The sequence below is a fragment of the Cyprinodon variegatus genome, unplaced genomic scaffold (assembly GCF_000732505.1).
Source record: "Cyprinodon variegatus isolate N-32 unplaced genomic scaffold, C_variegatus-1.0 Scaffold337, whole genome shotgun sequence".
Classification (NCBI taxonomy): Eukaryota; Metazoa; Chordata; class Actinopteri; order Cyprinodontiformes; family Cyprinodontidae; genus Cyprinodon; species Cyprinodon variegatus.
In genome coordinates this window covers 558,924-573,753 of record NW_015150790.1, presented here as the reverse complement: position 1 = coordinate 573,753, position 14,830 = coordinate 558,924, and the positions used below count along the sequence as shown (strand labels likewise).

General features: G+C 44.4%; 1 protein-coding gene across 4 annotated transcripts in view; it reads right to left on the bottom strand.

Annotated features, from left to right (window-relative positions):
• bcor (BCL6 corepressor) overlaps window positions 1-14,830 on the bottom strand; it is a 40,906-nt gene that overhangs the window by 17,045 nt on the left and 9,031 nt on the right. For 2 of the 4 annotated variants that reach the window (XM_015385366.1, XM_015385370.1), the window contains exons 2-8: window positions 12,818-12,899; window positions 9,102-12,242; window positions 6,409-6,465; window positions 5,698-5,866; window positions 4,569-4,856; window positions 2,557-2,847; window positions 25-344 (exon numbers count right to left, since the gene is read on the bottom strand). In XM_015385366.1, coding sequence (XP_015240852.1) covers window positions 25-344; window positions 2,557-2,847; window positions 4,569-4,856; window positions 5,698-5,866; window positions 6,409-6,465; window positions 9,102-12,242; window positions 12,818-12,820 — 4,269 coding nt within the window. In that variant the 5' untranslated portion in view covers window positions 12,821-12,899. The remainder of the gene's footprint in view (window positions 1-24; window positions 345-2,556; window positions 2,848-4,568; window positions 4,857-5,697; window positions 5,867-6,408; window positions 6,466-9,101; window positions 12,243-12,817; window positions 12,900-14,830) is intronic. The other 2 variants (XM_015385367.1, XM_015385368.1) reach the window with 2 other exon arrangements.

Sequence of the window (14,830 nt, the reverse complement as noted above, 5' to 3'; positions counted from 1 at the left end):
CAGACGGCCCCTATCGGCGCTCACCTTGTCGTCCGCGGCTGATTCCAGATCAGGCGCAGAGCGCTGGCCCGGACTGGTGGGCGCGGCCTCTTTCCTCTTCTCGCGCTCCCTCTCTCTGTCTCGCTGGCTGGTGTGCTTGGTCTTGCAGGGCCGCTTGCCCTTGGGTTTGTCCGTGTCACTATGGCGACGGGGCTTGAGGGGAGGCACGCCTCCCACGCAGGACTCCGGGGCCGGCGAAGGGGGGCCCCTCTTTGACTCTTTAAGGCCGCGGTCACCTGAGAAGAGGTTCGGCTGGTGCGCTCTGTCCTTTGGCTGGCCGGGGGGAAGGGCAGGAGCAGCTACTCCTGGAATGGGAGCAGAGGGAGAGCAGGGAGTGAGAGAGCTGAGCAGAGGAGGACACAAGGCCATCTCTGGCACACTGTTAGTTTATTAATGAGCACAGAGCTGTCTGGGAGCACACGTGTCTAACCTAGCTAAGAAAAAAAAAAAAAAAAGGAAATGCAACAACACAAAGATTGTAGTGCATTGAGAAATTAGCCATACCAGTTTCACTTTATGCTTCTAGAAAATAAAACAAGTTCTTTGTTAGGATTTAATGCAGTAGACCAATAAGAATCCCTATTTTTCTACGACTCTTACATTTTGAGAGCGTTTCCCCAACAACGCTGCACATCTATGTCCTTGATCGCAAAACAGCTCAAGGTCAGCCAAATGGGATGGAGAGAATCTGATCAGTTTTGAAGTCTTGGTTGAATTCAATTTCACCCTTTGACTAGGCCATTCTACCACAATGTGCTTTAACCTAAACCTTTCCATTATTACTTGAGACTTTATACTTTGTTTTTCCATCTGGAAGGAAAACCTCCATCAGCCTCGAGTCTTAATTTTGACCGAAGCATATTTTGCTGTGCCTCCTGCATGGCTTGTGACAAATTGCAAACAGGCTGCCTGTCATTCTGACAGTTTTCCATAAAAGGACAGAGGAGAGATTCAATTCAGTTCAGTTTATTTCTATAGTGCCAATTCACAACTCATGCACTTTACATTTCACCAGATCATCCAGTCAAATTGATTCAAAGTTTTCTATCTAAGGAAAACCAGTTGATTGCATCGACTCATTGACTAATGCAATGCCTCACACCAAGCATGCTTGTAGCGACAGTGGAGAGGAAAAACTCCCTTTTAACAGGAAGAACCCTCCAGCAGAACCAGGCTCAGTGTGAGCGGCCATCCAAGAGAGATATTTTTTTAAAAGACTTTCCCACCTGAGCTGTGGATCTCTGCAGCTCCTTGAGGGTTCCCTGTGTTACCTCTGATTAACACTCCGCTTACCTGACCTATGAGTTTAGCTGGACAGATGTATCCAGTCTGGTGTGCAGTAAGGCTAATTTATTAATAGGAGGACTCTGCTTACTCAACACACAACTTCTAAAAGAAAATGGTTGCACTTTATTATACTTAGGAGCATCTGCGTAAATGGATTGAACAGAAATTAAAAAGAAATTAAGAAGATTTCCTTTCATCAACTATTTTTCTCAAACTTTATAACTTAATGGCAATAAAATACATTGTGGCATGGAATATTTCCTGCAGCAAAGACACCTCTAGCTATTCAAAAAAATGATGCAAATACACTCACAAGAAATCAAAAACCGTGCTGAGCTTTGTCAGAAACACAACCGTTATTAATGTGATTTGTAGAAAGATTTCTGCAGTAAAGAAAATTGTATTCAGCAAGTTTTGCATTCCAGTAAATATTTAATTTGTAGACAAAAAAAGTTGAGCAAAGCTTAGAGAAATGGCCTACTTTCCATTTGATGCACCTTAAAAGGAAAATCCTTGCACTGTCAGAGATTCTTACTGGTATTAAGCATTTTAACATTTGTTATGCTAAAGACACTATTATTGTTAAATGCATCGGTTGCCATGGGGATAATGTCTAAACATGTGACAGAAAATTGGAATCATTGACTGATCAATTCTCAAGTTTCCTTTGCTGTTTATAAACTTTCTTTTTCACTGTTCTGCTTCCCATTTCAACTAAAGAATAAGGGAAACTCCTTCGTTTTTAATGCGAACAGCAATCCCCTTCAACAACACGCACCAATAAATCCCCCCCATTCAGTCCCCTTGTGATTGGTCTTGAGGAAAAAAAAAAAAAAGAAAAAAAAAAAAATCACTGATCACACATTAGTCACAGCACACCTGCGTGTCTCCGCCAACCACTTCCTGTCTTTCATCCTCCTCACAGAGCTGACGTAAACCAACTGAACATTTAATAAAGAGGAAAAGAAACGGGGGTTGGGGTCGGGGCTTGCACGTTTTGGCCCGTGGTCCCCAAGGCCCTTCAACCCTTCTGCCTGGCAGGACCAAGAGTCCCACCAGTGATTTCCTCTGCCCCCCCCCCGAATCTTCTCTGTCTGCTCTCGGGAAATCCCCTAAAGACGGCCTGCTCATCAAGAAAGTGAAACGTGAGCCAAAGATAGATTTCCGTTACCCTGGCTGAACTCTGAGAATAAAAGGTGGCGGTTAGCCTGACTGGTGGTTCGTTCTTACCATTAGGTAGCTTCTCGTAGCCCCACTTCCCGTTGATGTCGTTCCTCTGCGCTGCGGCCCTGTCCTCAGGCTCTGCTGCATGGATCTTGCGCTCTCGTTGGGTCTGTGCTGGGTTTGCCGCGCGGGGCTGGGGCCATGGCCTTTCCTGTTTGAACTGGGACCCGTCGGGTGACCCTGCCCCTGCTGCGGGCTTGCTGAGTCGCAGTCCCTTAAGCTCAATGCAAACTTTGAGCTTTCGCACCTCGTCATCGTCGTCATCCTCGTTAGGTCTAGTCTGCTCATGCTCATCTGCTGACGGGTGAAACAAGCTTTGTTAATCCTCACACAATAATACCTGAACGGCAAGCTTAAGAGTGACAAAGTAACTACAACGACAAGGCCTAAACTTTATACTTTACTTCTATGCGCTAAGGGAGAAAGGGTGAGAAACAGAGACAGACAGAAGGGAAGAGAAAAAAAACACGGAGAAACAAACCAATAAAGAATAAAGGAGCTGAGACAGACTGCTCCCCGCCGAAATTCACAAGGAATGGGTATTTGACTTGTCTGCCAGTGCCGAGGAGAGCAAGCACGATATCCCATGCCAGATGAAAAGAAAAAAAAAAAAGAAACCAAAACAGATGAGGCAAAAAAAGATGAAAAGAGAAAGGAAGAAAAAAAAAAGAGCAGCTTTGAAGAGGGCGGGTAAGCACAGCGGAGGAACAGCAGAGCTGAAAGAGGAGGGAGAAAGAATGGCTGTCCCTCTTCCTTGCTTTTCTAGCGCGCTGTCTGCTCAAAGGGAAGGATTAAACGCCCCTCGGAGCTGGCTGCCACACAGAGCGAAGTGCAGGACAGTGAGTGGGAAGAGGAGGAGGGTGGTGCTATGGTTAAAGCTGCTATCCGGTTGTCTTTTTTTTCTCTTTGGCTTTTTTCTCTAAACAACAAATGCACAGTAACTATAAAAAACACAGAAGAATGAGAATGAATGGATTTCCATAGCAGGATTCTACAAAATAAAAGCTTTTTAGGAAAGAAAAACCCCAGCAAGCGCTGTTTTTCTGCAAACTAAAGACATTGCAAGAGGCCTAATAATAAATCTCATCAGCAGGTAGGCTACTGGTAAAAACTATGCCTAGGGAAGAGATTTTGACAAATTTATTTTACTTTTATCTCAGTATACACTGGTCCGGTTCAAAAATTGCTTCCAATCGCCACATTTTACTAAATCAAATACATTTTAAAATGTACATTTAACAGGATCTTAAAAATCTCTTTAAACAAGTAGCGTGAATTAAAAGTGTAAAAAAGGAAACTTCATAATAAATATACTCAAAAGAGCTCTAACCTGCTCCCTAATGCCTTTTATCAGAGTCTTATGGAACAATGAGGCTTTTTGGAAAGGTAGATATTGTATTTTAATTAAGGTTTAAAAAAAAAACAACACAAATAGAAAAAACAAACATTATATCCCATAACACAACGTTAAAATGAGGTTCAAAGTGGTGTGCCATCCCCATGGCTGTGCTACCCTGGGCACTGAGCCTGGTCACTCATTTCACAAACCACAGTTTTGTGCATTTTTCAACATTAGCAGAGAATTGCACATTGGGTCACAGTTACCCTGTGGTCTCAGTTATGAGTATTTTGGTTTCCCTTGAGGGCTGGAAACATTTATAAGGCGAGCTTTATCTCATCTACAAATCAAAGGTTTTATTTGAATACATTAACCTGTGCAGAAGAAATTTTGTGAAAATGGTTTAGATAACAGTAATTCTAACCCTATCGGGTTTTACACAAAATAAATTTTATATATATATATATATTTTTTTTTTTTCATTTAAACATTAATTTAAGTTAAATTATCATTTTAGTGTAGTAACCCCAAGCTTGTGCTGCTCTGAGTAGTGAGCCATATCAACAGCAAAACTAACAGAAAATGTTATTATAGATTATGGCAGGTTGTCCTAAATTTAGATTTTATAAAGAAATGGGGGTGAGGTGGAAGTAAGAATCCACCTCTCTGATATTCTCACCTGTGGACAGCTTGGCTCTCTTCTCCCGCTCCCCTTCCTCTGTATCCTCCTGCTCCTCCTTAGTGAGCGGGCGTTTTCTGGCAGCTCCGAACCCTGGGCTGAACTTTTCCTCCAGGAACTCCTTTGATGGCGTCAGAGTGGGAGGCATGCATAGTCCCTCCTCAGACTCTCTGGTCGCAGCTTTCTTGGCCCCATCTTGACCCTGGTGACCCAGGGACACGTGGTCCCTCGGGGCCACGCACCTCTGGAGAACTGGAACCCTGTTGTTGGCGTACAGCGGGCGGACACCTGAACGAGGCAGACCGGGAAACAGGGTTAGCCGGAAGAGATGAAAAGGGACACCAAGTACGCAGACAGACCACAGAGCAGACAGACCAAGCGGGCAGGGGAAACCGACGGGCGGGGCAGGAAGATGTGAGGGATCGACGAGCAGGAGAGTGGCGGTTAAACACCAGCCAGCTTTTATTCTGCTTTAAAGGCAGGCAGTAAAACTTTGATGGGGTAAAGACTTTTTAATCTGATGCAAGCCGAGCAGAGCCAGCAGCGTCTGATGGTTCCTCCTACTTTCAGCATAGAGGAGAGACATGCCACCTTCCTCTCTTCTCCCCCACGGCATGACCGAGCCACGCCCTTTTCACACAGAGCATGACTTTACCCCCCCATTTCTCCTCGTATCCCTTTCACCGTCTCCCTCTCCGTGCCATAATTAGGCTCACACGTCAGCCGAGGCCTCGCTCCAACACACAGCTGGGCTCCCAGCCAACGTAACTATACCCCCCCTTTCCGTTGAGCTCTCCCATCCGCTTTCTCCCCCTGCTTTCACTCACGCAGCCCCTGCCCCTCCCTCTCCTCTCTTGCTCGCCCCCTCTCTCTCCTCCGTCTCGCTCTGCACAGATAAGCACAAAAGGCTCCTTGAAAATAAAAACTCCCCCTCGCCGTCTCGCTTATGCCCGCCCAGTTTATGCGAGAGTTGCGTGTTTTTGCAGGAGAGCATCTTTTTTAAGAGTGACCCCAGTTTTGCCTCAGCTTCTGCTGCAAGTGTGCACGCGTACCTTTTGTTTGCATGAGTCCTTTTATGAGTATGTCTTGTCCTCTTGCATATGTGTGTGTGTGTTTGTGTATTACTCACCCTCCCTCTCTGCCTGCCTGGTGGTGTGCTGGCAGGACTCCAGCCCTCTCTCTCTGTGCTGGCCGTCTGCCAGCTCCCGTCCTGCTGCCGCTGCCGAGGCAAAGACGCACATGCCGGCGCCGCCCTCCTTCTCCTTCAGCTCCAGCTCGGAGAACCGCATCATCGCCCGCTGTGCGCACACAAACACACAACAAAACAAAAGACAGAGAGAGAAAAAAAAGGGGGGGACAAAAGCAGAGAGAACCCATGAAAACCACTCATCTGCCCACGTCACAAACACACACACCTCTCTAAGCCTCAATCTGGCCTCAACAGCTACAGAAGCAAATATTGCGTCAGCAATTACATTGTCTTAATATGAAAGAAATTGCCAAAGAAATAAATTAAACCCACGAACGCACACAAACACACACAAGACAAAAAAAGGGGGGGAAGACAGATAAATCACAAGACAGAGGTTAGACTAGTGCAGCCACTGTGAGTCCATGCGCTCTGGGCCTTAAAGTCCTGGCATCTCCCTTTCCTGAAACATAAACATGGACTGGAAACATATACATCTAGGCCCTGAGGCAGATAGAGGAGATGAGAGAGGGGGGGGGGGAAGAGAGAGGAAAGAAGGGAGGCAAAAAGGAGGAGTGTGCAGCGGTACAGAGTACAAAAGGAGACAGAGCCTGTCAGAGACAGATGTGATAAGAAATGTAAAGAACTGACCTCCCAGTTAGCTGCAGGTTGGCTTATATTACTCTCCTCTCGTGATAAGACTTCCATCTAAGCAATTAGAATGGGGGGCTCAATATATCTGTCCAGCATTTCATCTTTTTTTTTTCTTTAATGAATTTGTTTCTCCACATATTTCTTCACACATAAATAAGCAGCTACAGTCCCACATAATGACACAAAGTAAAGTGACTCAACAGGTCAATCAAATGCGCATCAAAGCCATCAATTCATTTCTGAAGCAAACTGGCAGACAAAATATAGCAAATGTACGTATATATAGAGATGCACCAATCAGACTTTCCCATCCACTGATATTCAGGTTTCTTTGAGGTTTGACCTGGTGAGAAAATAAACAGCAGCTCCTTGATAAAAGTTGTAGTTTTCGATTCAAAACTGGAGCGGCTTATGAATTGATTAAAAATCCTTACATTTTTCCATATTGCGTCACATTTCACCCAAATCCATTTTTAATCACTAGAATCATATGACCAGCCAGCACAGTGTGCAAAACTGGTAAATAGAAGGAAACAATATATTTTTTACAAATTAAATCTTTAAAAAAAATGAAAGGTACATTAGCATTTAGCTCCTGAGATGAGACTTTTGTTGAACCACTTTCGGCTGCAGTGGAGGCTACCTTTCTTATGGGGCAAATGCCTCAATAATAGTAATACTTTTGAAAATTTAGAGTTTGCTCATTTGTCTTTGCAAACTCAGTCCAGCTCTGTAAGAACAGTGGGGAGAATTTTAACTTAATTTAGTTAACTGGACTTCTGATACACCACTTTGTGTCCGTCAATGAAAACATTCTTCAGTTTGTAGAACAGTTTACAATGTATGAACCTTATTGCAAGGTATGCATTATAAATTATTTCTAACCTCTGATTTTTATCCACTCTTAACGAACTACTGAATAAAATGTTGAGTTCTTGGTTTTCATACATTATATCTATTGAAAATTAAAGCCTAAGATATGATTGATTAATTTTTTGGTGCATCTCTAGATACAATATTAACACAATAGAAAAGATGTTTAATAAAATTTTTAGATTTATAAAAAATTTTATAATATTTAAAAATTTCCAGAAATGCAAAGTCTAGTGGCTTTGTTGCAGCTGTGAATAAAAAAAAAAAAAAAGCATGACACAGACAAAACCCTGTTTTCTCGAATGCATTCGTGACATACACAGACATGTGCAACCTATTAAGATATCTGCCTCAGAGCCAGTGGATAATAAAATATATATATATATATTCTTTGTGTTTCTAAGCACATGAAACCCTAGAGAAAACTGTTCAAAACATGTAACTTAATCTGTGTGCCTAGATGGTAGTGGGCGAGAGTAGTGGCAAGTTTACATTAATAGAGGTCATATGATGCATGTTAGAAGGCAAGGCATTTCATCCAGTGGGGTGAGGAGGATTATGACCTCGCAAAGACCAGGCAGGGAAGCTCAGGCCAAAAAGGAGCTGGGATTAGGGGGAAGGGCTGTGATTGGCAGACAGGGGGCATGCAGAAAGCTTTGGAGCAGTGGTTCTCAAACTTTTTATCAGAAGTGCCACTTCAATACATGACAAGGTTTTCCAAGTACCACCACACTCACTGACTTTTCAAATACTATTCCAATGGACATCTCATTTACACTCGGAGGGTAAAACCCCCCACTTTGTAGTTGAAAAAAATCTACAGTAAAGTCCCTTGAAGTGGGAATTCTCAGAGTGAGAGCCAAAGATTTCTCACTAACCCTCCTAATCGAGAAAATTCAATAAAGCCGTAATGAGTACAAACCGTAGTTTACTTGAACATTTGACTATTTGGAGCTTATTGAATCTCGGTTAAAAACTGTACTATACGTTAGTCTGCTTTACTACAATGTTTATGAGAACCAATGCATTTAACGTAGCTTGTGCTGCCAAAGGTAGCTCGCCTTTTTATTGGACAAATCAGTTGGTAAATGACATGTGGTTTCAGACTTTGAAAAGCGTTGGATGAAACTGCATAAGAAGCCAGTTTGTTTATATTTACCAAATGAATACCAACACCTGTATCTGACCATCTGATTATTGAACGCAGCCCAAGCAACATTTTGTACTTTGGCTGTAGTTTGAGAACCAAGGCTTCAGAAGGCTGAGGCTGTTAGTATCCAAGCATCCTGCAAGAACCAAATGTCTCCTAACCTTGGGGTTAAGTACAGCCAAAGGCGATGTGATCTTTGAGATTGTCATGATCATGCTCTGAATCTACTGTCTACACCACAGTCAGCACTACATGCTTTAGCCTGAAGGCAGTCACACAAGGAGAGGCTCGTACAGAATCACACACACAGAGTAACCTTTACGATGGCTTCTCAGTAATCAACATACAAAAAAATGGTGGTTCTGTTTAAACTTTGAACCGACCATCCCTAAAAGAGGGAGCCAAAAGAGGGAGCCAATGATAAACTAAAGGGAAGTTCAAACCCCTCAGCCAAGACAGTAGCATGGGTAGTATTTATTTTCCACAGGGCTTTAAATGCAGTTTGCAAAGTTCATGCAAGGTTTGCTCCACAGGCAAAGGGGATAAAGGCAGTGGCCCATGGATATTTATTTTCTTGTGGTTACACATGTAAGTCTGAAATGTCTGCTCATGACATGACAAATAACCTGATACAATATGTGGTAAAAAGATAAACTTGTGAACTTACCTGTAGGGCTCTCTGCTCGCGGCTCAGTTTGCTAGAGTCTGCATACAGCTCTGTGGTGACGCATTTAAAGCGGTCGCCAACGTAGCCAGAGGAGTTAGCAATCCGTTTCGCCAGGCTGGACCTACGAGAGTTTTTAGATGAAGTCTGAGTACCTTCTTCCCCCTCCTCTTCATCGTCATCTCCCTCTGCTTGGGACTCCCCAAGATCAACAATACTGTCCTCCTTTTCCACCTCCCTCTCACACTCCTTTACCACATTCGTATTGTCCTGTGTAGGGAGTGGAACGCAGCTGCCCCCATCTCTTTTGTCCTTTCCAGAGCTACGCTCCCCTGAGGTGCGGGCACAGCGTAAAGTGCTCTGATCTTGATCTTCGGGGTCTGGGCTGGGGCTACTCTCCTCTGTGCTCTCTTCTGCTTCAGAAATCTCTCCTGGAAGAGAGGTCTGGGATGCCCTGGGTGTCTCGGCTTGACAGGGCGTTTCCTGGGGAATTTTTCCTTTCCCAAAAAAAGCATCCTGCTGGCCATCAGTGTTGCTTCCTTTCAAGTTTGTTTTTTTTACAGAGTGACTTGGATGTGCATGGTTTTTTATCTCAGTTTCAGTGTTGATGGGGTTCTGGCTGTTGTGACATTCATTTTCCTTCCCCTTGTTGCTATTCTCTGCAGAAGACTGTTTTTGGACTGTTGGTGTAGACTCGATATCTGTGTCTGAGTGTACAAGGTCAATGCAGACAATCGTTTCTCTAGATGTTGCAGATGAAGGGAGGGTTTTGCTTTGACTGCCACCCTGTCCTTGTACTCCTATCTCCCTATCATGCTTCATTTGGTTGCCTTCGCTTGTTTCTTTCCCAGTGCTGTGAACTCTGTGGCTCCCCCCCTCTTCAGCTACCCGTGGTTTCTCCTGTCCCCGGGGTTTTAGTGTTACATCTGCCCTCTCTGTCGGCTTGCTGTCAGAGTGCGTCTGCATCAGAGGATGGGCCATCTCCTGCGAGTTATAAGTGAGGTATTCTAAGCCCGGACCAGCTGGTAGGTTTGGATAGGTTAAAGGATGTTTTCCAGCTAAGTGGGCTGGGTAAAGGCCGTTGTTGCCCAGCAGAACAGGATTGGGGTACACTGGGCCTTTCCCTGAAATTGGAACAGAGTGTAGCGCCAGGCCATCAGGGATGGGGTACTGCAGATATCTATTAGCATAAGCCAAGCTGTGGTTCAGAAAAGCTTCGCTTTGGGGAAGGAAAAGGTGAGGAGGGTTTCCATTCTCCAAACATGGCCTTTTGTATGACGACAGATCGGGAGTCTGTTCACTTCTCTTATTCATCTGGACAGACCTCTCTGGTCCTTCTCTGTGTTGCTCTGACTGGCTGGGGCTGTGTTTCACCCACTCACCATTAGGTTTAGGGGAATGCACCCTGGAGCTTATCAGAGACGATCCAGAGTGTTGAGAGGAGGGAACGCTGAGGTTTGGCTCTCCTATCCTTGGGCATGAGGAGCTCCGCTGCTGAGGGAGAACCCTCTCTAGGCTCTTGTTCTTAATGACAGAGGGGGAGGCGCGTTTGGCTTGTGAAAGACCCAGGTCTGCGTTTGACCTTGGAGAGGGCGGCAAACCTGACGTGTGCTGTGCATGTGAGGGAGATGGGCTTGGTACAACCCAGGTAGAGTGTAAAGTGCTGATCATCTCTGGTCTCTCTGAGACCTTTGAAGAAGTGCTGCTAACGACAGAATGAGGATGGGAGGAAGGGGACAAGGAGACATTTTCCGTTAGAAGATCCCGACTAGAGGGAAGTCCATAGCGGGCACCAGATGACATGGTGTCCATTTTAACTGAAAAACCATTGGCAGGCAGTCCGTACTCAATAATTCTTCCTGACAAATCCAAGGGCTTCTCTGCAGAGTCTTTGGTTTGCTGGGCTTGGTTAGCTGGCCTCTCAAAATTGACTACAGAAGGAGACCTGCTGCGTACTTTTTCTACTCCTGAACTTCTGTTCTCAGATGCCCCATCTCTTGACCTAGGTTTATGGGGGCTGGGTCTGGCAGAGGAGGACTGCTCTGATGCCATGCTGCTTATAGAAAAAGGATGAGCAATGGACTGCGTAGAAGTGGGGCATGCCGATAATGAAGCAGCAGAAGAGGCGGATGGTTGTCCTATTCTGGCAACTGGCCTTTGCAAATCCAGTGCTTTGTCAAGGAGGTTAGGCAGAGGGAGAGGTTGGGGGAGGCGGGACGACATATGAGAAGAATCAGCGGGCAGACTGTTATTATTCCCAGCAGTGGTGCCACTGGTGCTGGTACTACTGGTGCTATTGTTGTTGCTTGCTCCCTTCCTGGAGGGAGGTCTGCTTGGTCTGCTACTCCTGCTCGGAGACCTGTCTCTCTCCATAGATGCCTGATGGTGCTGAGGGTGAGGAGAGGGCTGATGAAGCTGCTGTGCAAACGGAGATGTAACACCGAGCCCCTTGTCTTGGCAGTGTACCAGCGAAGTGGGGGTCATTGTGACCGCAGGAATCCTCATGGGAGTGGCCACCAGTGGAGAAGAAATGGGAGAGGGAGGGTAGGGAGGCATATAATAGAGCCTCTCAGCAGCAGAAACAGCTGCAGCAGACGTAACATTGCCTCCTTGGGTTGCACACAGGGGAGGGTAGGGCAGGTGCTGGGGAAGGTAGGGACTGGGTTGGCTGAGCAAGGAGGCTTTGTATATGTTCAAAGCAGCGTACTTGGATGTGTCCATAAAGGGATACATGCCAGCTTCAGGGTATGGGCTCAGCAATGGCATGCGGAGGTAGCTTCCACCAGCCCCAGCCAAGCCCAGCTCTGTCACTTTTTCTCCAGGCCCCACTCTCCGTTCCAACCCAAGACCCTCCGCTCCAGAAACTAGCACAGGCTTGTGAAGGCTTGGATGGGTGCCCTTGTAGAGGCTCTGGTATCCATTTGAGGTCTTACGACTATCCAGGGGGCCGTCTGGTTTGTAAATTAGTTCTGGTAGACCATCCCTGTTGTAGGCAAGTGGGAGGGTGGGTGCCTCTCTGCTCTTCTCTGTTGGGAGGGTTCTGATCCCCGGATATACGACCCCACCGTGAAGACGAAGACTGTCATGTATCAGACTGCTTCGGTCCAGGCCCATCGCCGCCAGGGGCGTCAACCTCGCATCCACCTAAAGCGAAAATATACATTTTGTTCAGTTCTACGGGGCATCCTGATGACAAAACCACAGCTGGCTACTGAAGAATAGACTTTCTATACAGGATTCCACAAAAAAAAAGTTTTTCTAAATGAAACTAATACCAACAATGTTACATTTGTATTTGGATAGATGACATCTACTGATCAAAATAATAAGAGTCTGCCAGTTAGCATTGGTTGAATAACCGCTTCAGAGGGCGGAAATTGATAAAATAATAAAAAAATAATAATAAAAGGAAAGAGACATATGCATTGGGATGTAGTCAAAAAAAACAAAAACACAGCAAATTGCTCTATGGGTTTTGTGATGTCCTCAGTTGTATGCAAAATGCTAAAATTTACAACAGAAAATTTTAACTTATACAAGAACCAGATATGACATTTTTTATTTTAGGTGACCAATTACCTTAAATTCAACTGAATCGGATTCCTCTTACAGAAGTCTTAAAAAATTCAAGTAGGAATTATTTGGTTTTTGCATCTACACAGACTTCTAGCAAACCACGGATTTTGTTGTCAAAGCAAATGTCAACCACAGGAACTTGCCATATTTTGTGTGATGTTGTTTCCTCGTCTTACTGCCAGGTTAGTTTGTGTCTCAGCATCGACATCACGAACAGATGTTGCCCTGTGGAGATGAGCAAACAGTTAGCACTCGGCGCCTTGGCTCTGTCACATAAACACACTGCGGATGCTAGGCCACAACGCTGCCACTTAAATTTCACAAAATCTCGTACACACACTGTATAGAATTTAAGCTTCATTCTAAAAATTGTGGCGTGAAATATGACAGACTGAATATGGATAGAGAAAAGCGGACAGTTACAATACCTCTACCCCCTCCCATCCATCATCACCCCTTCATCCCTATAGCGCCCACACCTCCTCCCTTTGTCCCCCCTCATACTGGGCTAGTCGAGCACTGTGAGGCCACGTCTATTCAGTCACGTTCCTCACACACACACACACCGCTTTCTCTGTGCCCTCTTTGACCCGCTCTTTCGGCTGCCTCAGCCAGCAGAGCGAGGGAAGATTATGCATCGCAGAGCACTTCGGTGGGAGCCCATTTACCACCCGCCAACAGAGAGCCTCAGATCAACAATACCCTCGCACCAGAAAACGCACGAAGGTAGAGTGTGTAGGAGAAAAGAAGCCCCATATAGAGGGGAATAAACAGACTGGAGCAGTATAGCGAGAAAATATGCAAAAGTTTGAAATGCATTACAAAAGAAATGTTGAAATCTGAAACAAAAGAAACTGGAAGGGGGGGGGTCCATCAAGGCTTATAAAGATGCCCCCGGATCACTTAATTATTTTGTATAAGTCTGAATTTCTTTTCAGGTAGTTCAGTATATGAATTATTATATGCTGGGAAAAAGTTTAGAGACCAATTATTCACTGTAAGTTTTAAAAAAAAGTTCCACAACCAGTTTCTGATCCTGTGATTACATCCACTCTAAATATACACAGACTTAGTGTATATTCTAAGACTAAGCCTTAGAAGTGGAAAAAAAAAATTTTTTTCTTAATCTACATTTACGTTGATGTAATAATACAAGCAAAACACCAGCTAAAACGGTGTCCTTGTACATTAAAAGATGATATGCTCATGGCAGAGACAGCAGGAAGAAGTTGGGGGTGGGGACAGGCATCTTTTACATCTCCAGCTCAGTCCAGTTTTAATTGCTACTCCTGAAACATTAATACGCCACAATTATAAAACAAAAAGAAAACTGTTCTGCAAAAAAAGGAAACTTTCTACTTTAGCAATGCACTGATCAGACATTTCAAGCCCTCTACCAATTTTGACTTAAATCCCTATAAAACATAAATATGCTGCAGTTTGTCTGATAAAGGCCAACTAAAAATAAAGCAACCATTATGAATCATAGTGCATGTCTCTGGATTTTATCCAAAGTATTGAATTGAAAAAGGTGCAGGCATGGTTGATGCATTCAAAGAGTGAACACTGGAGGCCTAGTTTCAACAAAGTTATCATTAGGGGGAAAAAATATAACTAAGAGCATCTACCCAGTACCCAGTGTTTTTTTTTTTTTTTTTTTTTAATAAGATCAATTAAGATCAATTGAATTGAGAAAGCTTCCTGGATGGGAAGCAAAACATCTTCAAACCTTGGAAACAGTTTTTTTTTTTTTTTACTTTTTCAGAATCAATTAACAATAAAAAACGCAGGTTTTTCTATTTTGGGTCAATCTCATCACAAAAACCATGTGTTGCTGCCCTGGGTGGGGAGCCATACCTCCAAACATCAGTGCAACACACAGCAGGTTTATATTCATATATCTGTTAAATGACAAAGCCACGGTATTATTGTACAGAGGCTTTAAGTGACTTTTTTCCACCCTGCAAAATTTCAACCTGTTTTATTAAAAACTTAAAGCGCCCCCAGAGTTGCAATTCTGACTGATATTTCCAGTCGGGTTGGAAGAGGCTGCACAGGAGCAGAGTGAGAGACAGAAACTGCTTTAAATAGAAAGACTGAGCCTTCTGTGGAGCTCTCCGGAGCTGAGAGCAGCAAAGAAGCTGAGCTCCTCGATC